Raw genomic sequence first — 27,857 nt, forward strand, 5'->3', positions numbered from 1 at the left:
AGCTAAATGGAATTCAGCAATCATTCATTTTATTTTTTACACCTGTACTTTTCCTACTGAGACATGTCAAAGTGTCTTCTGTGTAAAAGACCTAAGCTGTGTCCGAAATCACTCCCTCATTCACTCATTCACTGCATCCTATATACTGCACACTTAGATTACTCTATAGTGAGCAGTAAAATTAGATTTTGGACACATATGAATCATCATGATTTTGTGTCACTGAGTGTCACATGACCTAATTTTCCCATATATAAAATGCAATATGTTGCACTGTTGGATTTTTAGCAAAAAGTAGCCATGTGTGCATGCCATCGACTGGCCTGAGGAATTTTTTGTGAGCACTATACATGCTCATATATTCCATAATAGCACATGTTAAACACAGTAAATAGGGAGTGATTTTGGACACAGTGATTTTGGACACAGCTCTATTGTTATACTTCTTTCCTCTATTTTTAGTAATGACCTTCCTTTAATCTGTTCTAATTCATCTATTCAACTATATGCAGATGATACTGTCATTTATACTTCTAAACCTCATTTACTGCAAATCCAAACTGCCCTTCAGTTGGATCTCAATACCTTACAAAACTGGCTCTTATCTAAGAAACTACTGCTCAATAAAACAAAATCTTATATTATGGTCTTTGATACAAGACAGAGCCTTAAAACAAAATCTAATAATCTAATAATAACGTGTAATGATGGTACTTCTCTGCATAGAGTGATCAAACTTAATACTTGGGTTTATGGCTTGACTCTGAACTTAGATTCAAACCTCACATTGATCACATTCTCCACAAAATTAATTATGGAACCAGTGTTTTATTTCAATCTAGAAACCGTTTTACACTGAGTTTCCAAAAGAAATTTGCCTTACAACTTATCTTACCATTTCTTACCAACTATTCCAATGTTGTTTATCAAAATACATCCAAAACTAACCTTCAACCCCTTGATACAGCATACAATAATTTCGGTAGATTTGCTCTTGGATGTTCCTTTAGTACTGTCACTGTATAATGTATAACTCACTTAAATGGCCTCCATTCAATATAAGAATATATCAACTGAGGCATTCTGCACAATACTCCCTCTCCATCCCTATAGTCAGAAAAGCAATTGAAAAGAGAGCAATTATGTTTAAGGCTCCTTCAGACTGGAATAACTTACCTTCAAACATTCAATCCCTGGCATCATTTCACATGTTTAAAAATGGTTTGTCTCCTTATTTTGAGATAAATCATACATGTTTCAGATGATGCTATACCTATATACAATATACAAAACACTATATTCTATATTTTTTTATTCTCTCTGGCAATCTAGTGGTTATGTTCACCAATGTACTCATCTTTCTGATCTTGTGTTGATTGTCTTAGTTGTAGTGTGTCTATTGAATTATTGATTGTTTTGTTTTTGTCTTTCCTATGACTGTGATGTCTTGGTTTTGCTTTTTGTTTTTCATTTTTGTTTGTATTGTATTTTAGGACCCCCTTGAAAACAAGATGGTTCATCTCAAGGGGTTTATCCTAATGAATACATTTGTATCATCATCATACTTGACAGTTTGTCATTATGACCATAACTGGTCAACTGTGTAAGTGTTAATTAATATAAATATAAATATAAATTCACTTCTGTATGTCATGGATACATCTGAATAACAATGATTGATGTTAAGTATACTAAGAATGTAATATTAATAGATGTCTACTGAACCATTTTTTTCCTACAGAAAGTACTTACAAGTTGACTTCTTTGACTAAATTGTTTGAAAAAGCAACTTTGATAAGTAACTGAGTTAATCTGATTGTATTCATGTAGAAACAAGATAAATTTGTGATTATATGTTACACACTTGATTACACACAAATATCTTGCTCAGTATTACACTGTGTCTACACAGGAGGCATACTGTGGGCAGCACGTAAGCAGAGCAGCAGCAGCAGCTGGTGCTCAGTTTGTATGTATACACAGGATGCGTTCAGGCACAGTGTTGAGTGGTCACTCAAAAGGTCACCCGCATTTTGACAGTTCTCAGAACTCACTACATAATTGCTGTAGTTAGACGCATAAAACTGAGAAAAAATGTTTAAGCATAAACTTTAAGTATAGAAATACATATCTGTTCCTGTGAGATGTGCTTGGAACAGACGATTGAAAAATACAGCTGAAATGCTCTCTTTGTAGACACTGCATTAGGGTGAGTGTTGGGACAACAGGAATAATTCGACAACAGGGTGTTTGTGATGATCACCATTTTTACATGTTGCTGCACAATTCAAACGGTGCAACTGATTGGCAGGTAAACTCAAACATCTGCTCTCCTCAGGTGTGGCACCACCCAATGAGCAAAGAGGAACATAATCCATGACACCTCCTACTGTGAACCAACTTTATCACTGTGCTTTGACCAGATTACATGTCATCAAGTAATCATACTGACCAGATTAGTTCAGAATTATTCCTAATGGGAGGAAATTATAAAAACCTAGTCAGTTTAGAATCACCAGACTAATGACAATCCAGTTAAAAATGCAATTGTTCTATTCACCAATCACTGAGTATATCAGAATTGGCTGTGGCATGCATGCTTCTCGTATATTACTCATTTACACATGAAAGGTACATATAGTAGATGATGATGAGGTTCACTTGGGGGCTAAAAGGAAAGTGAAAAAGCAGACTGTCTCGCCCATCAGTACAAATTAACATAACCAAAAAAAAAAAGAAGCACACAGGCTGCAGACTCACAGTTGGAATTGAAGTTTGTGATCAAACTGTACGGGTTATTGGCTTTAATTAGGCTTAACAGCCTTGGGCTATATCTGTAGTTTTGGCAATGACATCTGTGAGCAAAACAATCTCTGTGAGCAGTGCCCTTACTCTGCTCAGAGACAGGTAACAGTGTTTGCTGGACAGAGATACTGGGAGAAAAAGACGAAGGGCAGGGAGGCTTTGACACACAAGTTAAAAATTACTGAAAATTTGGATCTTTCATGTCAGCAATTATCAACAGGTAAGATGCTTTTTGTGTGAAGAGCTGGCAATGGGATATTGTTTTACTTTAGACTGATTAGTCTTTAAAAATGAAAAGTTGTCATGCAACATTGCAGTGCAGTACACAGTTTGTGCACTCAGCACTGCTTTGCCAAGTTGACACTGAATTCGAAGCACTCTGTCTCATGAGTCCACTTTTCATTAATCATTTCTTGGCATAAGAGCAGATGTAGCTGATGCATTTTTTATTCTTTATATATTAGTTAATTAATTAATTAATTTATTTTTACTATCCATTTTTATTTATTGTACCCTCCTGCTTAGATCTGATTTTACTTTAACCTGCTCTCATTGTTTTATATTGTTGTACTCGCTTACCATTGTGTTTTGTTTTTAATGCCTTACTGTAAAGCACTTTGAGCTGCATTTTATGTTTAAAAGGTGCTACCCAGCTAACCTGTGAACAGAAAAATATTGTAAATGTATTTTCATTCACACTTCATTTGGACTTTCTGTAGACGAGTGATGCCAAAGGTTTGGACTTTTCAGCTCAACTCCTGCCATACAGTACAGCTCTATTTTACATAATCCAAAGCCATTTCCCACTGCTTGCCTTACGTATAATGAGTAGAGCAGAGTAAAGGGCATATTCTAAATGCTATTTCATGCACTATTCAAATGGACAAGCAAAGGATATATTGGTAAACATTACGGTGTTGCTTTGCAAGATGAAACAGTATGTGTGAGGCCAAGATCAATTTCACAGCCAACTATATTCTTTTGCTTCACAAATTTAAATATTTATCCTGATATTTTCTGCCATCCTGAGGCACAAGGATGGCCTGGACAAAAAGAGACCTGTGATGAAACTAATGTACAAACTCCTCATAAAACAAGTACTGTAAAATTTGTTTGTATTGAGATTTCTTTTGGTTCCATGGTTTATAATTCTGTATAATGCTTAATAAGCTTCCTAACTACCCAACAGCCATTTATGAGAATCTCCTATCCATAACCTGGATTTTGTTTTATAATACATTCAGACTGAATTAGATTAAAGTACATCATTAAACAAATGTGAGTCTATTCTAATGATCTCAAACTTGTAGACTGCTTCTTATTCTCACCATAAATTCACCCTTCGACTTCCAATTGCATTGGAGTTCTTTTTGTTTGTTTGTTTGTTTTGGTAACATGACCAAGAAATCTGAACATTACTTGTGTTCCACTTTGTGGCATCTAAGAAATAATGAATCAGAGTAAATCAATGGTTCACAACAAACTAAATTAACTTAAATGATCAGGGGTATACAATCACAGGTCCTGGATTTCCAACATTACCTCAGAAAAGAAACAGTTCTTACAAAAACAGCAAATGGTCAGTGTTCATTGTCCCTTTGCCTTCAAAAATATATATCAGCTTGGCTGCAGTGGAAATAATGAAATTTATTGTCAACACACTTTGGGAGATCAAGAGCATTGAACAGACATTAACTTCATTTTCTATGTTTGATTGATGATGGCTACAGAAAAAATGGGGCATCTGGGCCCTTTGGCTACTCTTATGCAATCTCTTTCATTTTCTTATCTTTTTTCCTCTTTTCAAACTCTTAAAACAAACTCTAATTCTGGCGCCGACTGTAAGATTCTAGCTATCCGTTAGGGTCGTTGTACACTTTCACTTGAGAACATTATGCATGTTGACAGTTAACCTGCCTCTTATTGTATTTTTGAGCACCTGGGCATCTTTTTCAAGATGAGGACATGAGATAATTTTATCTGTGACCTACAGTAGGGAATCACATTCTGACTAGTTTTAATAAGCATACATGTATTCTTGTTCTTGTAATATTCAAGAACATGTATAGGGCTAATTTACCACTTTTACTTTTATTGAATGGGTGATGAATAAGCCAATTTAAATACTTCACCCTAGACCCTTTTGTCATTTTTTATTGCTTACTATAAAAGGGACCATGGGGAGAAGTTGAAACTGCCCTTTGAAAAGATTTATTTAAAATTTACCAGTGTGTAGTTAAAGTTATTTCATGAAAATGCCAATGAAGACCAATGTACAATTACATTAAATTACTTAAGCCCCCCCTCCACCACCACCACTTCTATAATAGTCAGTTATCTGGGGATTAATGAAGCAAACAACCCTGATGCACAGCATTTTTTTACCTGCTACCGGTACAGTCTTATAGTTCGGTTTCACTAAAGCAATTACAGTTGAGTGTTGTGCAAACAGGACTTCTTTTCTTCTTTCTTTTTGTTAATAGGCAAACAGGTTTGTTTAATCTCTCCTCTGGGTTTCAAGCCCTTGACCTTCTGGTCACAAACCAGCTTCACTGACCTCAAAACCATTAACATGTACACTTTAATGTCTCATCTTAATGCTGAACTGTTTTTCACCTTGGTGTACATCTGAAACATGTTTTTCATTTCAAATGGGATGACATTAGCATCATTAAAAAAGAACCTTCACACAAACATCTCACCTCACTAAAGTGGCCAACACGTGAGGAAAGAAAAAGGACACTTGCTTATAAACCTGAGTCTGAGTCATCTGGTAAAGTCAAAGCAAACACAATAAAAAATCTCAAGTTGAAAATGCCACCGTATGACATTAAAAGGGTAATAGTCAATTCCAGTATGATGGAACTCAATCTTTGGGGTGATCATGATAGAGCTCAAACCCATGATTCTTAAAATATGACTCAAAGTATTGATGCATCTTTAAATACAGCCTCTTGCACTGGTGTTTCTTTATTCATGTATTTATCTTGTATTCTCTTGTAAATAATGATCAGAAAATGGCAAATAAAAAATATATGGATGTGGGAAGAAATTGCATGTAGTGTTACCTTTTGGACATAATCAAATAACCAGAACATAAACTATTTGCTGGATTTTCCATATGGATTTTTTTTTCTAGAAATAATCTCCTAATGCAATAATTGGCTATTCGATGTCTGAATTTCAAAAGTAGAAAATACAAAATTGAGAATGATGAGACCAAAGAGATTTACAAATCACATATTTTCAAATCCCCCAACTGTCAACAGCAACTGACGCACACAATAGCAAATTCAGTAATCCATTTAGCGCCGAGTGACATATTGAAGCCGGGTTCATAAATAACAATGGTTTCCAGCTACCGAGTATCTGTCCCCTGTGACATCGACTGCAGAATTTCAATAGCCAGAATCGTCCTTAAAAAATGTAGTCTGAACATTCTCCTCATAGTAATTGCAAATATATTTTAGGACATTCAGAACATTTACATATTAAGATTTTTTTTTTATAAACACTAGATTTAGAAGAGTGAAGAAACTGTTTTTTTAAGTGTTTAATCTGTTATCTTTTGTAAATACAGAATGGAGACTGCCTGGAGTTCTGTTTCACCTTGATGCCAGATCTATTCATTGCTGATAATGAGCATGTGGTGGTAATAAGAGAAACTGCTCTTGAGTGGTTTACATAATCTCTTAAAAAAAGAGTCCTCTGTCACCTTGTTCATTGCTATATCTTTTTCATAAGATTTTTGCTGCATAATACTTGAAATCCTTCCAAGGTTGTATTTCATTCTCAGTGTCTGCGCATCAACTTGGTCAGATCATTTGTTTAGCATTTCTTTGCTGATGAAACAGCTATTTCTACCTGTGAAAACTAATGATTGAAGTTTATGTTCAAGCTTAAAATCTTAAGCTTCTTTCCACCAAATGCGACTTGTTAAAGTCATGATAATCCTAGCAACCTCACAACTATTATCTATAATTAACAAGATGTCAGAAACTGGAACACTTATTCAGTCTAGTTTCAGCAATTTAATAAATAAATGTTCATTAATTTCTAGTTATTATTCAAAGACAGTTGAGCTTTCTCAAAAGAGGTAAAAAAAAATCTCTGCCATAAAACTTTAATGATTCGTCAATTAGAGGTTTAAAAAACATTGTTGAATACTGAGATTAGTTTACTGCAGTGGGTAAATAAATAAAATACTCAAAAAGATTCTTTAAAGTTGTGTTTTAAGTCGCTCTAGTCGCCCACTTTTGACCTTCACTGTGCAGAATGATGTATTTGCAGAGTTTGACATTATAAAGAGTTTTTTCACATTCATCTGCTAAGAGGGGGAACGTTTTTCGGTGCTCACCTTAAATCTGAGTTTAAGACGTGCATGCACAAGATGATTTGTGACATCACAACAAGTTTGGAAGCCAATTGTGGGCCAGTATTCATCTAACACACACACACACACACACCATCCCACAAATGTGACATGGAAACTTAAAACTTCCAGCCCACGTACACTGAGAAGGGAATTTTCAGTGAAGGAGGAGACATGTTGTGTGATTTTGAGAATTTGTAACTAATTGAACTTTTTGGTTGAAGATCTTACCTTTCATGGAAGATTGAACCTGAATGGATGTCTGAACTGTAAAATGCAATAATGTGGTCACCAAAATATATGATTTGAAATAGAACACCACAGTTTATAACAAGAAAACACTTGAAGCTGCAGTAGGAGGGTTTTTTGTTTGAGTTGAGAATTCATTTAACTAGTGAAAAAGTAATCCTCATTGTGGTTGAAATGAAATGAGTAATCACCATTGTGTCAAAAACTTATGAGCCAGACTGTAAAGTATACCCCCACACACTCCCACAGGGCCCTGTCATTCAGTGATGTAACATAACACAAAAGGCCTCAGACCCCTTATGAATTATATAAAATATTCTAATCAACTATATTTACCATATTTAAAGGGAGAACACACAGTATTATACTGAGTGGTATATATGCCTGTGTGTGTATATGTGTGTTTGTGTGTGTCTGGCTGAAAGGAGAGCTACTTGAGGCAAGCTGCAGGGAGGCTCTGCATGGATGGATGGATTTGTGTTTCGGTACTGCTCAGCAGCACTGATAGCGACATTGCTCTGCTATTTGCTTTCAAAAAATGTATTTTGCAGCTCAGGTTTCTCACCAGTTGAGGCAAACTCTGGAGCAGGAGAGTATTGTTGAAAACTTACAGCAACTTGAAAAACAAAAACAAAACCCTACGCGCTCTTAAAAAGCAAATTCACCTTGTTTTGCATGCAACATCGCTCATCAATTACACACACTGTGAGCGCATCTTGTCTCAATCATTGGTTACTCAAACACAGTAATTGTTCTCCCAGGAAGTAACAGGAAAGGGTAACACATAGCTCAATAACACATCCTCTCTAATGTGCTCCGCTCCACTGATTATCCCCCATGATGACACTATTACTCTTCTCCCCTGGCAAAACTGATAGACAACAAATTGACTGCATAAACTAAACCTCAACCCACCAATAAAGACATAAACTAGTGCTTTTCAGCCTGTTTTTCAGAGTATCATCTGGGGGTTACCTCTTCAATGGTAAATGAGCCAAGAAAGTTTTGTGGATAATTCTCCGTGAACCCGCTGTAGTGCAGCACTTTTCTATTCAAGATGAATCTTTTAGCTAAAAGCATTTGGGGTTACAAGAAGATGGGCCTAATGCACTTCTCAGCTTAAACACTGCACTCTACATTTAAGCGCTCTGAAGTCTAAAGGCGCTGCTCTATGATTCACTCAAAGTGCTGTTTGGAACAGTGAATAGTGTCAGAAAGGCCCTTTCCAATGGTTGAATAAGAGGGAAAAATGTTTTGGTTTTTTGGGCTTTTTTTTTTGTCTGAAACTGACCGTTTGTCATTTTGTGTCACTTCGTTCATACAGTCTAACATCATGTTCCTATTAGCGGATTTCTTGTTGGGTAGTAGTGACTGACACATCAGTCTCATTGACATCATTTTCAGTCAACACTGAAGCAGTGGAAGCTAAGTTAACTGTTAACTTAGTAGTTTTTCCATATTGATCAAAGAGAAAGTTGTTATTTCTTGAAGTGAACTTACAACCACTTGAATAGTTGCATCAATCCCATCCACATCACTCACAATCTATCTGTCAGTATTTTTCTAGAAGGTAACTAGGTAGCTGTTTGAAAATGACGTTGCCATTTTAATTGTTCACCTGAACCTGACAATAAAATACACTCAATTGTTGGTTTTGAGCACTTCAAGGAAACTGTTGGTAATAAGGAAAGATCAAATAAAATCAGCATCATCTTTTAAAAGGGGATGAAAAGAACTGAGGTGACTGTGATTGTCTGCTCTGACTCTACCTGCTGATAATGTATTCTTCCTACTAATAATGTATTCATCCTGCTCCAGCCTCTTTCTCACATTATTCTACACTGTGCCATGATTGCTTGTGGTCATCAAAACTGACAAAAATGGTTTGGCCAGACCGATGTGCACTGTATTTGAGTTTGTGCTAGCCACTGTACTGGTGCCCAGTTTCAGCAAAGTAGAAGCCAATGTATCACCACAGTCACAGGAAGGCTTTGAATGAGTTCCAAGATAACTTTCCAAGGATGAAAAACTGAGTTTTTTAGTAAAACATGATTTGACAGGCTGATATGCTGCAGTATCTGAGAAAAAAAAACATGTTTTTATGGCAACTTGACCTTTGCACATTTGAACATGCATTTAGATCTCAAGTCATGTTTTGTTTCTTTTTGACCTTCCCAGTGGAGAATCATTTTACTTTCTAAGCTGTGGATTTGAAAGCAGTGAAAACACCCTAAATGACATCCATTAAGCCTGAAATTTTATGACTTTTCACAGAATACACAAAAATGGAAATATTTCAAAATTATTTATTTTTTATGCAGTTCTGGGTCATTTTAAAGTCACTAGAGGGGGTCAAATCAAGGTAAAGGCTGATTATGTGGAATCTTAAAACAGTGAAACTATAAATTGGCATGTATGTGTATTTCTGTCATTGGGACAGTGGGGACAGCGCTCAACGGGGACCTTGACGTTACCTTCCCCACACGCCAGCCACAGCAGCACAGTAGTCCAAATCTTCAGTCTGCAGTCCTGCAGTCAATTGTCACAGGGGGATAAAAGAGAGGGAGATGCAACTTCTGCACAACAAAAAAGGACTGCAAAAGTAATATTTTTGCAGTTTTGTTAGTTCGAAATTTGCGAACCAGTTTGTGGTTTTGTTTTATGACTACTATACTCAATGCAGAGTTGATTGTGTACAATTGACATAAAAGTAGGACATGTGGTTTGTGGGCAATGTTGATTGATGGTTTTAATGGCTATAATGAAACCTACCATTCAAAAAAGTTGTTGCATCCTTCGCTTTTGATAAAATTCATAGAAATAATCATGGCTGTTATGTTCTCTTGTTTTAGATAACATGAGATCATAATGTGTGATATAGTGTGAATGTATTTTATTTATAAACTCATTTTGTCAAATCTAAAGAAAACATTATCTGCTCTCTGAAACATCAATGAAGGATTAATCACCCATTTATTAATGACTGATAAGATATTTATGGATGCAAAATACATTTGTGGTCCAAAATTTGTTATAGGGACTAATTGTAAAGTGATATTTGAGCCGGGTCAAAAATGACCCGCTCCACAATATGAAGTGTCAGAATATGAACCGTATGTAAGGGTTAAGTGGAAATTCAGCTCTGATTTATAAGTTTTATTTGGTTGTATACATACAATTTTGTGAATTATATACCGCACAGTGCTTACTCTTATAACATTAAAGGCTTGGTGTAAATATTTGATACTCTGTAAATCAACTGAGTCTTGATACTAATATTGGATGTGAAAGAGGTACATGGGTGTGACACACTGGAACTACACTAAGTGAGTCACATGTAAAGCTTGAGCTCTCCAGCTCACGTAGACTCATCTGTCTCTCCTAAATTTCTCACCAGCTATTAGCAAAACCACGGCACACATTAGGAGAGCTGATATCTGATTGACTTCAAACCAATGTGCTCTCCAATTCTCACTCAGGGAAATCAGGGAACAGACACCCCTCTAACTACCATTCATGATTACCACCAAACAAAACATTATGATTGTCTATTGATTACACTCTGATAGGCGTGATTTGACTTTAGAGATTTTTATTCAGATGAACATTGAGTGAGTACAGTCTCTCTGCGGTTGCCTGCCATCCTCCCATATGCCACAGTTTCATAATGATTTCATGCCCCAATGAGTTGCTCATTCTATTGAAAAGAAATGCGTGTTCCCTGCAATTTATTATTAGCTTCCATTTTACTGAACAAACGAGTACAAACAAGCCCCCTCACACCTTGGTCATTGTATCATACTCTTGTTTTTAACCATGAAATTGTGCTATTTTCAGGGACTTCACTTGAACAGCTCCTACATAATTATGTTGGAGAAAGAATATGTTTTTTTAATTAACACCCTTTGGAAAAACGGCAAATAAAACATGATTTCTACTGAGTTAATAAAACTATCAAAACATTTAATAAGTATTATAGTAATCTTCAAATAGGTAAGCCAGAAAAACACATACCCTTTTCTGTCCGTATATCCCTTTATCTTTCTTTGGCTTAGTTGGTGAACAGTTTTGATTCGCACTTACTTGCATCTTTGATACACCAAGTCAGTGATATGTCACTATAGTAATTCAGATGTCTAGTAGATTATAAAAGGAGAAAAGGATGATTAAGATTAAAAAAAACACACACACACAAAGATGAAAGCCACTAAATACTCCAGTAATTGCTTATCATGTTTTTGTCCCTGCGTGGGTGCTCTCTATTAACCTCAGTTCACCTTTGACTGTTTAAAAAGGGTTAACAAGGATAAATCATATACGGTGTTCAAGATGAAGTTGTTATTATGCAGAGTGGCTTCCTACTGTTAAGTAAATGCATCTCTCTGCTAAAGCATGGCAGATAACTGGAATGATATATCTTTGTGCTGTGTAAATTTAATTTTTGTACTCACCTGGAGTAATATGGCTAGTGATACCCTAAGAATAATCCTGAATACAAGACAAAACCATAAAAAGTACTGTATAGATGAAGAAAACCTAGAAATCTCTAAATGAAGTGTTATGGTCAGACAATAATATCCTGTTAATCCTCAAATGAGATTTCTAAGGTTGAGAAGACGGATGAATTAGAATTAAATTTTGTATTTTTAAAAAATTGGGGGCACACATTGTTGCCAAACTGGAGCATTCATGAAGTCACATTGTACAAAGAAAATTCTAGTTCATTAATTCAAAGTGGGCGCTAAGCACTCTTACAGAAGAGTAGTCCAACAGAGGGTCTGAATGTTTGGAATTGGAGGCAGCAGGCTAAATGGTTTTATACTCACTCAGTGGCCGGGCATGCAAGCACACTGGCTGCCAGTGGCACTCTCCACAGGGCAAATAACTCCTCAGAGTGCAATTCACTGCTGCCTTTCAATTTGCATGTTATTTAGTTTCCTAGTCACATGACGTTTTCAGTCTGCTACATCATATGTCATCTTCTTTCAGAGTGATGAGAGTTTTTGGTGCTTTAAATGATCAGATGTTGTTCTGATCATGAATCAAAGGCTTAATATATTTCTCTATTATTTTTATTCTTTGATGTGGGTCACTTCTTTGTTTATTTTCTATTAATGAGGCATTTGATTGAATTTACAAATGAATTATTCCGAAATGAGCGTCCCGAAATGAAATGTTTAAAACAAGTGAATTTTCCTATTATACGAATTATTAAAGCAAGAGAGTCATCGTGTTGTAAAATCATAGATGATATCAAATTAAAATCAAAACAAACAAATACAAATCAAGGACAATTAGTACATGGTGAAATGTTTCATAGATACTGGAGCCCGCCTGATATTGGATTTTGAAGACTGACAATGGATTTTTGAGACAGATGTCACTATTGATGTCAGTCTACTGATTGTGAATAAATTAATCTAAAATACCAATTCATGAGATGTTTCTTTTTGCTTTTTTCCCCCTGACTTTGTTCTGGAGAATAGCGTATATATCGCTATTGATATTTGAGAGTTTAAACAAGACTGAGGCAACTAACTTCAGTATGCTGCCAAGCTCACAATGACAATGCTAATGTTTAGCATGTACAGTCTTTACCATGTTCACGATCAGAGTTTAGCATGTTAGAATACTAACATTTGTTTAGTAACACAAAACACAATGTACAGCTGAGGCTGTTGGAAAGGTCCGTTTTGCAGGTACTGTTAAATATTGGATGAGTTGTAGCACTAGCAGTACAGTACAGTTGAGGCAGATGAGAATGTCAGTTTTGCAGGTATTTGGTCAGAAACCAAAGTAATGGACAAATAGAAATGTTGCCCTGATTTTGGTGCTATAGGAAAAGTCAGCCTCATATATATACCCTCCCAACCAATCCCATAACATAAAATACAACAAAAGAAAAGTTAGACTTAAATATGGGTAATGATGTTAGGCCTGGAAGACACAAGGCTTATGTAACTGGCATCTACTTGTGTTACATTTCAGAATATCAAATTAATTATTAAAAAAACACATACATTATAATTGAATCTACACTAAATGACAACAACAGTACCTAATGGTTAATTGTTATTACAAGGCCAAGACAGCTCAGATTATCAAAAGTTAAGCCTGGTTAACTGTTAAAAGAACACTAGTGACTAGTAAGACGCAATTGTCAGACAAATTTCAATTCTTACAACATATAGTATAAAAAGTTGTCATTTTCATTGAAAAAGAAGCTACTTACAATGGACTACCAATGACTTGAGGCAGACAGCATAATTTCACACAATTAGCTTTTGTGGAGGCAGAGTGGCTGGAGAGAAGAGAACCACGACAGCAAGTCTGGAATGAGAAAATCGAAAAATGGAGAAAGTGACTGAAGTGAGCAATAACAAACCTCAGCCATGAGAAAAAATTACCGCAATTGAAACAGAGATTGAAAGTTAGGATTTGAAAAGGGATGAAAAAGATTAGGTACTGTTTTATTGACAGTATTGACAAAAAAAAGAGTACTTCTTTCATAATCAGGAAGTGTCTCTTAAGTAGCTTTGTTCAGTGTTGTGTTTTGACATAATCATCCACTGAGGCATTCTTGCAAATAGTCCAAAATACATTAAGTGTTAAAAAATACTTCCCCTTTCTGATGCTATACAAACGATCAACTAGAACCCTTATTGTGGTAACTTCCCTTATGTTTTCATTCTAATGAGGTAAAGAGTGGTGTGAGTTTGTGTAAAAAACAACAAACTGTCTGAAAACAACCTGTGATGCTTTGTAAAGTATTTCATATGGACATAACAATACAGAAAAGGTACAACAAACACTTCGGTTCTCTATTCCTTCCATGTAACTGAACTTGGGTCGACTTGGCCTTTCTTACACCTTTCTGGCTCTTTCTCCTCAGTTGACTTTAAAAGCACAGCTCCTGTCTGCTATTTGTTCAAAGGCTTGTGTATTACATCGGTACAATAAAAAGTGAGTGACCTCAGGCTATGGTACACTGATTTTTCAGACTTTATTTCTTGACTGCATAAAAGCTTTCTCATGTATGATATACAGACAACACAAGAGTAGCATTCATTATTTATAGTCGACCATTCAAGATCTCTGTGATGCTTAGGTGTTTAAGTTGGCAGCGCTGCTCAGACTTTCAACTTCCAATATTTAAATAGGGAAATTGGATGGAGAATAATGAATAACATCAGAAATAGTACAAATAAAATGTGTCTGATTGTCATATTTTGATGTGCGAATGCCAACATGTAAATCTTGATTATAGTAGACACTTTAAAATTAGCTCTCTCTGTTCCACTGCACTTGGCAGAGCTTTCCTCTTTCCATTTACTGAATCACTTGGCGAACGGGATTACTAGATCCCACTGGTGCTTAAGGAGCAAACCCAATTTGCTCTCAAAGTCCTGTACTTTACATAGGTGAGGTAGTGCAAATCTTTTTGAATTCACACTTACTTCACAGTAAGACTGTTTGCCCTAAAATGTTTTACAAAACCAAGAAATCACCCTAACAGCCCTAACATCTAAACCATTTAGTTCTTTTTTGTAGTTTGCTTTATTGTGATATGATTTCAAACAAGAGCCAAAGTTTATGTGATTGCATCCATTTGTCTGTTAGTTTGTGTCCCCAGGTGCTTTAGTAGGCCAAACTTCTGTTAGTCTTATACGACTCTTCTGTCCTTGTCCAACGATCTGATTGAGGGCTGGGACAATATGGCAAAAATATATCACAATGTTTTTCACAATATTGACGGTATGACGATATTGATGGTATTTGTTTTGCTTTTTCCTTAATACTAATACCATGAGAAATGAAGCAGCAAGCTAGGTTTTCTATTAAAATTGTTAACTATTTGTAATTGCTTAAATAAATACAGCTAAAATATAAGGATCCATTTAAAATGCTGTATTGAATTTCACAATTTTTATTAGGAATCTACTGTACAATGGGCGCATCGCTCCCATCTCAGTTTTTTGTCTTAGCATTCACAAATTCTTGGCTTAACTATTTGCCTAAATATATGATGACATTTAGTAAACAGTTAGGCTAACACTCAACATTCACATAAATGTCATTGCATTTACTTTCCTTATACAGATATTCACCTGTTGAGCACACGTAAGATCAAATACAAAGAAAGGAAATATATATGCTTACTGTACATATCATCTTACATTAGGCGTCACTTTAATGTCTGACATTAATAACACAAACACAATAACATCACTGCTGACTATTGTTAATGCAGACATGATGCTAGAAACTCATTAATTTAGCTAACAACATTAACATTAAATGCACCTCATTAGCTGCTTGTTACAGAAGGTAGAATAACGTTCTTAATTCTGTTGTATTTCATAAGTGTATCTTATTGTCACTTTACCTCACGATAATTGCAAATGTCATTAACACTAACGAATACAAATATAAATTCTCTGTCAGCTAGACTAAGAAACAGGATATGAGGTACTGAGTATATTGTTTTGTCACGCCGGATGTAGCTTTTGGTAATGCACCTGGAGCCAGAGTTGGTGAAGCTCGCATTTTCATGTATTCACCATATTCACTCACATGACTAGTGTGCAAACAGGTTGCTTGTATTGCCACCCTTTGTCCTTAAGCATTGTTTGTTTTATATTCTTCTGTGAAGTGTCTGAACCATCTGACGAGGCACCCATTTTAGGAATCCTCATTAACTCCTCGTAGGTTTCAGCGTTGGTAGTTTAAGGTAGCTACCTGTAGCCATGGACACACTACACAACTTTCTGTCTTGTAATCGGGAGTCTTGAAGACATTGTGGTTTGCACACTACATGACCGATCAGCAATAGGGTGTTACACATTTCAAGATCTTTCATCAGGAGAAATCCCCAACAAGTCTGTCTGGTCTCCAAACTATGTTTTGTCATGAAAACACACGCAAGAAGTAGAAATAGATGCATGCTCCGCTGTCATGACCCCGTGTCTTGCACTCTCATTGGCTGTCGCTCATTGCATGTCTCCCCAACATGACCAGGTATTAAGCATAAAATAGTGGTGTCAACTCATGATTTGCTAAATTACGTTGCCTTTTTATTTCTACTTTTTAATCAAATTGTGCTACTTTGTATAAAAATATATTCAGTTAAGATCGCTAATTCTGTCATACAGTTGCTTTTAAAAAAATTTTTAGCAAAATGAATTGTGTAATGACAAAATGCCATTTGACGAAAGTATCACAAAAATGCATACCTTCACGTGACACAATACCAGTAAACCGCCCAACCCTAAGCTGACTGGAGAGACCATTACACATAAATGCAGGTCTGCCTTTGAATACTTTGTGTGCGTATGCAACAGTTACTTGTTTAGCAAGTAAGGAAATGACTAAATATACTGAACACACTGTGATTACTGGAGGAGGAAAAAATATTCACAATCACTGGCCCCTGTGGTTGTAAAGATAGAAACGTTGTCATCCTTAAATGCTTCCAAAATCCCTGAATTTGATAGATGAACAAACATGCAGTGGAAAAAATCCCTCAGATTAACACACCATCAACATTGTCATCATCACCACAAGCTTTTGAAATTTGAATGTATGCTTGCTTATACATATAAAAATCTGTTTTCACAACCGCATAATGGACACGTTAAGTCAAGGTTAACTACCCAGACGTCAAACAATATCTAATTGAAAGCTGATGTGAACAATGTCTTATATTGTTTCTCATATTAAGTGAATGTTGGTACAGTGAGAGGTTGTGCCAGATACAGAAAACGAAGAGAGCTGAACTCATATGAACTGACTATGAAGAGCAGCTTTTATCTTTTCAGTCATTTTTGCTTTAGGTAACAAACAGACCCAGATTCCCAAATAAATCATAAAGGCAGAACAAAGAAAAAATAACGCTCCAAACAAATGGCACACAGCAATTTTATCATGGATGTTTGGAAATTTATAGTTAAGTGCTAAAAAAAGCTAAATCAAAAATTATTTGAAAAACTGTCTCTAGGAATTTGTTAATATCCATTGCTGCATAGATTTACTGAACTGTTACCTGTCTGAGTGTGTTTGCCTAAATATCTGTGCATGTATAAGTGTTTTAGAAGGATTTTTGGTGGGATTTTATTCTGCACAATATGATACTATTTTCCTAGCTGTCCCCATGGGTCCCCAGTCTGAGGCCTTTTTGCCTGTCAGATATGCTTTCAAAGTCATGCATTTATAAACCATGATTCTCAGCCACAGTGTACCACCATAGGTTTCACTCAGCCAAGTACTGTTTTATTTTGAGAGAAATTGTGTTTTTCTGTACTTTGCATAATCAAGAGCAAGTCCTCTTTGCTGATAAAATAAGCATTTCTGAAGGTTAAAACCTCCTTGCTTCTATTCTGGAGTTGCCATTCTGCATGAATGGCCCTCACTGCAGGTTTCACATACACTTATGGACAAAATGTTCTCAGCTTTTATAGTTTGCTGTTTTTGCTTGAATAAATTCCGTGCGGTGTTTGTGCAGCTTTGACAACATGTTAGTTAAAGCTGCAGTGCAGAACTTTTGTCCTTTTGTCCTGCCCCTTCTGGCAGTGAGAGTCATTACACAAACAGTGAGAGTCATTACACCAACAGTAAGAGTCATTACACAAACACTGTCGATGCTTGCTTACATCATAGGTGCCACTGTGGCCAACTCTGTCGCTGTTGTTGTGGCTGTAAAATGGTGGATGACTCATTTCACTATCAGAATTTGATCCATTTGGTCTGATAACATTTGGAAAGTCTAGAAGAGCCATTATTAAATTATTTACTCCCTTTTCAAGTTAGCAGAGGGCTAAACCAGAGGAAATTTCCAAATAGGCGTTATTTGAATTAACTGACCACATACTGTGAATCTAAATGGTCACTTTTCTCGCCTGAAAAATATTAAAAACTAACTAACTAACTAACTAAGTGACATATTAACAGTCCTACACTAAAAATTACAACAGCCTTTAGTCTGTCACATAGAGTTGCAGGGGAAATTATGTCATGTTCGGCACCCCTACCCGTCCCGACAGGTGCTCAGACCTCAGGTATCTTCATCAGACCGCAAGGCTGGTTGGTCATTGCTGATTGATGTGAAACACATTACTACTTTTGTGCCAGCACAGGAAAATTGCCAGACACCAGATTTAAAAAACTCTGTATATTGCAAAATACAGAGATTTACTTGTTGGTGATTAATCAGCATTATGTGAACTTGTTTGGCAAGGGCTTTAATGTAACGGATGTTCATTTATACGTAAAAGTCCCACACCCCAGCATTTGTATTTGTATTTGTTGAGGCAGCAAAATTATTTGTATTTGTATTTGTATTTGAATAAAAGTGGAAAGAGGCTTAAAAATCCTGTTTTTGTTTTTATTACGCTTTTAATTTTAGAAAAAGTGTTACAATAAGTTTTCATGAATAAACTACCTTACAAAGGAGGTCCTCACACCGGGTGTCAAACTGGAGTCTCCCAGATCACAGACGACTGCGCTGACACTCAGCTAAAACTTTACTCATCACCTCATTGCAGACAGACCTCTACCTAATACACCCATAATACAGAGACAACACAGCATGTAAGGTGTAGGGAGGAACTTCAAAGGCGATTCTTGCTTTGCACTTTTCATTTATTGCCTCATTTTTAACAACCTAACTTTGTGGAAAGGAGAAGGAAAACAGATTATGGAGAGTCCCTTGGGAGCACTTTGCGTGTGTCAGAGGCTCAGCTTTATCTCTGGGGAACACCCCCAACTCCGGGAGTGATGTCCAAATAAGGAAATATGCATCATGTAGAAGGTGGATGTGACTCCTCTCGAGCAGAGGAGAGAGACTGAGATAGCGATGTAACTGACCTGCGTGCCGGTATTTGACAAGTTTTTTCTTTTCTTCCTGAAAACAAATAATTTTTAAAATATTTGTATGAAACAAATATTCATAAAAAAAAACACTATTTGTGCTTTGCAAAATAACGTATTGTACTCGGGCACAGCTCTACTCCAAACCCCTAATTTACAGTGTGTTGCATTAACATCACACTATTTGTTGCATTAATATCAAATGTTGTCAGAGAAAATAAATTGTTCTTGCAAATTAATTGCACATCAGTGCAAACAAATTGTTTTTAATGGTATATAATTATTACCATTGTTTACCTCTAAGCTACTGAACATATAGTTGATTATGAAATTAAGGAAAGAATAATGAGTGACATTAAACAGCAACTTAACATCACTGTTTAGTGTGGATACAGGTGCAACAGAGCACACTTCTGACCACAGCCAACCATCTAATTATTTTCTGTAAAATTGTCTCAACTTGTTAGTGCTTAAAATTCAGTTTTGGTGTCATGAGACAATTGTGAGCATTTAAGTAATAGATAGTAGATAGCCGGCAGATAACTTGCCACATGGTTAATTTTTTTAAGGGGGGGGCTGAATGAAGCCATACACATCCTGAGAGCTGCCTGGAAAGTCAAATTAAGAGAAGATAAAGTCCCTAACATTCATCCCAATGGCTATCTATCTGTTCGTCTGGTGTCCGTATATACAATTCACTTTTGTCTATGCATGCATCTGTCCATCTGTTCACCCGTTCAGCTCACTTCTATCAGTCTCTGTGTGTGTATGTGAGTGAAATCACACCACAGGCCGTTTGATTCATCCAAAGTGTATTTGTATGAAATCACCAAGCAATGCGCATCATGTGGTGATGTATGGCTTTGTCTTGTGAAACCCATGCTACAGAGAGACAACTGTAATGATGCCTCTATGATCTCTGAGAGTTTATTCTGAGATATTTTCCACCAGTCACTGCTGAAAGCGTATACAGAGCATACAAATCTTCAATCTCAGCTGACATAAGGTTACACCTGGTGACGCAAGGATAAGCAATATACTGCAGAGTGACTTAGTAGAACTGCAAAGGCTGCACCTGCACCCTGTTGAATTCTGGGTGTTAAGACCCACACTTTACTGGATGCAATAGGATGCCAAGGTCTCTGAAACTGGTTGTAACTGAGTTCAATTTTAGGAGTGAAATGTACAGCTGACTAATGGGACAATAAACTGAAATAAAACAAAATCCAGGGCCAAAGCACAATGCACATTTCAAGTATAAGATTGTTTTTCATTTTAAAAGCAATCCACGGCCTATCCATTTTCACCCAGCATTATTTGTTTAGAAAATACGCATGTAAATCATTGAAAGATCTGTAAATAAGGCCTTGTGTTAAAGTATTTCTGTTACACTGCCTGCAATTTATGACTAAAACAATTCCTTTTTCCTCTGATTTAAAAGTGGGCATTTTCGAAAATTATTCAAAAATAAAGCCAAGCCTGAAGAGTGATGGAGTGAAGCACTGCATCAGTGTTTTAGGTTGGTATATTTGCTCAGACAATCTTATTAGGATCATTTTAGTACTCCTTTCATAAAGTTTTGCATCATGTTAAGCTTAGTGATAAATAGTACAATTTCTGAGAGTTACTTATAAGAGTACACAGTCTTTTATATTTTTAAGACCCTGAAAGACTGCGTTGATGTGGGATTGCATTGTTTTTTTACACCTACTTCAAAGCGTTAGGGTTCATGGAGTATTTTGCAGTTTGTTATTTTTCCATTTTTGCGTATATGTGTGTGAGTCAGTGTGTCTGTGACACTGCTGGAGATCAAAGTAAACTCATAAACAACACACTGCTTTATGCATAAGACGCTTAACGACTCCGGCAAGCTCACAGTTTAAGGTGCAGCGTTATTCTTCATCTTTTACTGCTCATTCAGGTTCAAAGGCAGCAGAACGCACAGATAACAGACAAACAATATAACATTCATAATTGTTTAAAGCTCCCTAAGTTTGTTAATACATAAGAGGCAATTAATAAATTATTTTAATTACAACATTAGTGATCATTATGTTGAACATGTAATCCAGAGCAGCATTTTATGAAGACTCTTCAGGCTGTAAATTGATCACGTTACAATAAGAAAGTAAACATAAGGTGGATTTAGGGCATTTACAATGCAGTCAACTGAAACTACAATGACACATTGCTACATCATGAGGGAAATAACTATGATGTGATTTGATGAGACAAAGATTATGATGAAGTGAAAGACTCAGTGAACCAGGGCGTACTCAGTGGCTGAGGGCATCCGTCCTTATGGACAGTTAGAGGGACACGATGAAGAAAATATGCTCAGCAAATACATTTTTACTGAGAAGCAGAGTTACTCCTACTGATAAATTATGGAGTCATAAATAGACTCAAAACACATTACTTTTGATGTGGAAGTTGCATATTAGAATGGAATACACGTACTGTATCTGTTCCGTGTACGGTGAGAGTCCAGAAAAAATCACTATACTTTCAGAAGAACATGCACAATCAAATGCGTGCTGTGTGAAAGGTGCATCATAGCAGCATGCTGCAGATAGGATTGGTCTCATCTCAGGTTGTGTTAAGTCCTGCTGCTGTAGTAAATGACCTCGTTTAATGAGGGGAGCATCCACAACCCGTTTGCCTGCCATGTGCTGGTGCACATTATTAACATAAAAATCCAGCAGCACACCCTAGAGTTTAATACGTCCAGGATTATACGCACATACTGACAAACCCCCCCTCCCTCCCTGACTCCCTCTGTTTCTATCTGTGCCTCCCTTGCTATCTGTATCTCTCGCTCCTTTCTCTTTTACTGTACCTGTCGTCTTTGCTCTTGTCCCTGCTGGCTGGCATGTAAACAATTTCTCTTGCATGTTGCAGTGATGAAAAGAGTCTCCCGTGGAGATGGCTTTGTGTCCAGCTCTGACATTTCTATTTGCTTAGAACATGGCTGTTGATGCCTTGGCAAAGCTTGAGATGTTGGATTACAGCCTGGTCATGTTTCCGTTTCAGATTTAAGCACTTGACCTTTAATAGGAAGCTGCTCTGTTTATTTGCCCGCATGGTGTTTATTTAGGTTAGATAGATCTTGATGGCCTTCTTTGTTTTTCCTCAGGGTTAGAGAAAGTCCCTTGTGCCTCCAGTCTAGCCATGAGATTAACTTGATTCGGGGTCTTATCAGGATTAAGGTGGTTCAAATATTGGGGATGAGTCATATTATTTCTTTGGGATTGGCAGCTAGTTGATCTCTTTTTTTTTTTGGTAGAAAATATGTCATTTTCAACCAGCATATAATCAGCTGTATTCTGCAAATACATTGGCACCGTCTGTACATATAAATTTTCTTTGTGTATTGTGCGACAGCCCATAATAGAGTACAGTGGATAATCTGATATGATAATTGCAAAAATCTGTAACCCCATTACAACTGATAAGAAATTTAAGCAGATTGTACAATGTAGGTTAAAAACTCCTAATTCCCTTTTTATACATGATGTTTGTTGGCCAACGGGAAGCATATTGGAACCAAGTCAAAGTGCAATGCAAAGCTTCATTCTCTGTCTAACTATTACTTAGCAAAACATGTAACACTTATGGCAGAAAAGCACAGAGTTAAATCAGACAACTATGTATCAGCGGATATTCATTTGTACATAAAAATATAAGATCAAAAAAATATAAGACCAAGACGCATATCAAGCTGATGAAGATATTTTACAGTTGCAATTTCTAAATTACTATATTTTTTAATTTCTGTACTACTATTGCTTGTTACTTATCAGTTGACATAAACGCCAATAAAATATATCTAAATGAGTTAATATCAGCCGATGTGTCAATCAGGTTTTATTCAGAAGTGTACTTTGGAATTTAGTATGGAAACAGGAAGTCAGTAAAGAGGTTGTGGCAGATTTGAGAAAACATTCTCATATGACGCCCACTTTGAACGTTATCACTCGATTGAATGGGCATTATCAGTGGTTATCAGCCTCATAGATATGAGTTAGAAGGAGCCCGCCGCACCTACTAGTAGGTTCAGAAGGGTGTTATCATCCATTGGTAAGGTTTAAGTCACCTTTATTATAACCTGGCGAAGTGAGGTTGTTCAGATGATGTCAACATCAGATAACGTTTTTACTTGTTAGGAGGAGGCGGGTTGGGTGGATGGCTAGATAGTTAGCTGACTGGCAACATATGAAGTTGCAAGCAAGAGACAGTTCAAGACCACCTGAAATTTTTACCGCATTTTACAACGGTTGCTGTTTCAGGTGATTATTTTAACACAAACTATGATCTTTTCCTAACCCTAACCAAGTGGTTTTTGTGCCTAAACCTAACCAGACCTTAACCACAGTGTAAAACATAATTATTTTGTAGCGTAACATAACGTAGCAGCATATTACCCACTGGTAGGTGCCACGGTCCTAGCAGGTGTAGCAGGCCCCTTCTAACTAGTATCCATGAGGCTGATAACCACGGATAACATCCACTCAATCAAGTGATAACATCCGAAATGGATAGCATCTGAAACGGGTACACATGATGGAAAAGAGCTGGCTCAAATTTGGCTGCTTTCTGAAGATAAAGATATCTGAGGTGGAAAGGAGCTTTATTAGTGATGCTGAGCTTGTCCCATTTTATTGCACAAGTCCATGCTTATTTGGAATTGTCAAAAAGGTACCACTGCTCCCCACTCCAATGTTAAGTCCTATTTTCATGGTGCAATAGCCCATCAAAAAGCTAATTTATAAGCTAGAAGAGAGCAGTTATGACCAATTGAAGAGCAGGTGGTCTGCACTCCAGTATCCCCAAACCAATATACAAACACATCTGCTCACAACTGCAGCAGCATTCTGTCCTGCATTAGTCAAATGTGTCTTCACCCAGATCTGCGTCACAACTGCTAAAGTCTGATAAGCACAATAGTAGCAGACCAATTTGCCGGAACAAGGTAGTAAAGTAAATCTTTCAACTTGTTTTCATTGCGAGACAGATATCTGTTCTGATTACTAAAATATAATTTCAATACAGCCAATGCTTTGCAACTACTAAAAATTCTATATTCAGTGTTATAAAATTGTTTCATATTAATTCTACTCCTCTACAAATATGCCTGTAGGAGGCTTTACAATTAGCTGTCATGTTTATCTAAGCTGGTACTATTTAAGTCCTAGACAAACTTTCTGCATAATACCTTGGAGTAATTCTGAGATGCTTGATAAATACAAGATACAGTACCCTGACAAATCCCAGACCACAGATATATCTGAATATCATGTAAAGCAGAATTATCCTTTAATTAATCTATACACTAATCCTGATTAGGATCGTGATAAGTCAACATGCAAAGTAAGCCTGCGGAGATGAGTAAAGGGTCAATGAATCTCCATAGATGACAATTTATCCTTAGTGAGTCCAAAATCACTAAAACTGAATAGTTTCAAACCCTCACCACAAACCAGTCAAACTCACTTGACTCAATCCGATGGTTGTGGCTTTATTGAGTTAGGTTGACAAGACTAGTATGCCAGGTCAGGGAGCAAGCTTGATCCGTTTAAACGCCCACTTGACATCGAGACACAGGGACTTGACAAATCTCTTTATGGGTCCCTGAAGAGGTATCACTCTGACCTGAGGTAGCCACTAAGCTACACTTCTCTGGGCATTGAGCAAACATTCAACATTTATTGTGACATTTTGATTTATTCTCTTTTTGTGTCCCTTTTCCCCACAGACTTGTTTCTGTCTGGAGTTCAGTTTCATTGCAATTCAATCTCACTTTTTCACTTGGAAAAACAGCTCCTGAGACGTTGTTTCAGAAGTACCTTAAACAACTGCTGAGCCATTGCACAAATGAGGAAGCAAACTCAAAATGTAGCGTAGAGAGTGATGATCCCCACTGGTGTCAAAGTTGGTTTTTTTATTATTAAATTCAAATGAAAGTTGTTACTTGAAACAGTAGTTACTGTCTGAATGCCTTGAAACTTTTACTGTTCAAACGACTCCAACTGTAACCCAGGTCCTAATTGACACACTTGAACAAAACGAAATTGAAAATGTTGTTTTTTTTTTATTTTCACTCTTTTATATTGACTGCATTAGAGCTCACACCATCCCGTTACTGTCTCCTGCAAAGCCCACCATTTACAACACACTCCATATGTCCTCCTACACAACAACATCATGTTCTGTTAACAAGTTTTTTACAAGAGCAGCACTTTATCAAATGGTCACCTCAGCCCATCTCACACAACACACATCTTCACACCACTGTGAAACTGAATACGATCAACTGTGTGTAGGAGTTTTCCCCAGTGAACGTGCAGCTATACAGTACAGAGAAAAGCCATTGACTGTGAATTGTGATCTGATACTCAATACAACCAGTGTGGGCAGAGCATGTCTGATAAGCCTGAATACATCATGAAGCCAATTGAAGAGCTTGAATTAAACCAAAGGCGTTTTAACGTTCAGATTTTTTTCATCCCACTAAATAGCATGACTAAAGTATAAAAGGAAAATATTGCGTAAATAATTGATCAGGCTGTAGATGGGAGTGCATTAGAAGCAAATTAAAGCGCAACAGTCATGTAAAAATTCTTCTCTCAGGCTTCCAGTAAATATTTTTTCTGCTCTTTGTCTCTGAATCTGTCTGTCAGTTTGTCTTTCCCTTCTTTCCTCCTTCGCTCCTCCCTTCCCTCGTCTCTGCGCCAACTCTCTCTCTAATAAACTGCAGCAGTTGTAACTCTTACATCACCCCCCTCTCATCATTTTGGAGGTTGGTGGAGAATATTGAGCAGTCACTTACCCTCATATTGACATGACTGTAGAGAAAGCACAGAGAACACTTGGTATGTTTTTCTTTTTTCATCTCTTGGTTTTTTCATGTTTGGCGCGTGTCTATGTCTGAAGTGGGGAAATGGGGGAAGAGGAGGCGCATCTCTTTCACACATGATGGTGTTGAAAAAGCTTGATTTCACCTTGACTTATTTTTTTGCATCCTTCACTGTCTGGCTGCTCGATGATGTGCAATTTTCACAAACAGCAACCATCCTGAGTCATCAGGAGACATTTCTGCAGTGGAGATCGGTGTGTCTAGAATTCACAATACCATCATGCCTTGCACACATTGATTTTTCTGCAGTAAGAAATGTTATTGACTTGGAAAGAAAGACAGAGGAATTCATGGCAAGGATGTTGGTGCATATTCCGACATTTGAGATAGTTCATGTAATACCCTCTGGTACTCTGTCATCTCATAACAAACAGGCTGCACTGTGGACGATATACTGTTATATGACAGCACAACAAAGTGTTATGACAAGCAAAAGAGAATATATAGTGGACACATATAGGCTACGCACCTTATCATTAGTGATATTATCAAAGAAAAGGAAAATGCCCTGTTAGTGTGGAATAATAGGCTCTGGCATTAAAAGCAGCCAGACAAATGAGTAAGGCAGAGCTTCCCACTGACTCATTTAATTAGATGTTATCATTCTGAGCTTAAAATTATTCATACACTTGGAAATATCCTGCTTCTGCACAGCCCACACATGTCATTCTGAGGCACAAAGCCATAAGCCTAATGTGTGTCATTCCAACACATTGTACATATTTTCTTGTGCGGTGAAAAACATACATGGGGGCATATTAAATATGGAAGTAGAGGAGAAGAAAGCTCCCATAACTCCCAGCTCCACTGATTACCTCCACTCCTGGGAAACACAAACAGTTCTTACATGTGGCTCCACAACCTTATACATAAACAATGCCATGTGTAGCGTGAAATGTCTCTCGCTTATAAATTAATACACTATAGAACGTAAACAGCATGCACTTAGATGAAAAGAAGCATGGAAAACATAAATCAGTCAGTCTGTCTTCATGTTGCTATGGGACATCTCGTATGATTTGATTTAAGATGAAAAGATGAATTTGTAGAGAGGAAAGAAACAGTGCGAGTCTGTTATATGGGCTCATTTCAACTTTCAAATATATAGAGAAAAATGGAACAGAGTTAAAAGGGATTTTTTTCTTGTGTGGCTCATCTCTGAATATGATTTTGAAGTTGATGCTTCAATGATGTCCATGTCAGTACTGTATGTCTTGTATTTATTCCAAATGAGACGAATGAATTCTTTAAATTGCTACATGTTTGCGTTATACGTGAATGAAGTTGAATGCCTTTTTTGTAGCTGTCAATTTTTTCTGTTTAGCAGCATTGCTTTGTTGCTGCACATAAACGTTTATATTGATTTTGCATATTACTCATTTCACAAATCCTCCAGTTGTGAAATGAATGGGCTTAATCTGATGTAATGAGCAAATGTGAACTGCTTTTCATGCTAGTACTATAAAGTGCTTTTACTGCCACAGAATGTAAACCAAAATAATTTTATAAAGAATATTGTGATGGCGGTTGAAACAGAAAAAAGTTGAAAGTTGAAAATGTGATGTATGCTTTACATTGGACCAATTCAGCAGTTTCAACCTTTGAGCAACAAATCTCCACATCCCTGTCAGATTAGCTCAAGTACTACAT

The 27,857-nt window shown here is 36.7% G+C and overlaps 1 protein-coding gene across 5 annotated transcripts in view; it reads right to left on the bottom strand.

Annotated features, from left to right (window-relative positions):
* Window positions 1–27,857, bottom strand: part of sncb (synuclein, beta) — a 249,077-nt gene that overhangs the window by 151,294 nt on the left and 69,926 nt on the right. For 3 of the 5 annotated variants that reach the window (XM_042418163.1, XM_042418162.1, XM_042418168.1), the window contains exon 2: window positions 13,659–13,756. The exons of the other annotated variants lie outside the window; for them this stretch is intronic. Coding sequence is in view for 1 of the 3 variants with exons in the window: in XM_042418168.1 (XP_042274102.1) it covers window positions 13,659–13,756 (98 nt within the window). In the remaining 2 variants the exon portion in view is untranslated. The remainder of the gene's footprint in view (window positions 1–13,658; window positions 13,757–27,857) is intronic. 5 annotated transcript variants of the gene reach the window in all.

Source organism: Thunnus maccoyii, chromosome 8, assembly GCF_910596095.1.
Source record: "Thunnus maccoyii chromosome 8, fThuMac1.1, whole genome shotgun sequence".
In the NCBI taxonomy this organism is placed as follows: Eukaryota; Metazoa; Chordata; class Actinopteri; order Scombriformes; family Scombridae; genus Thunnus; species Thunnus maccoyii.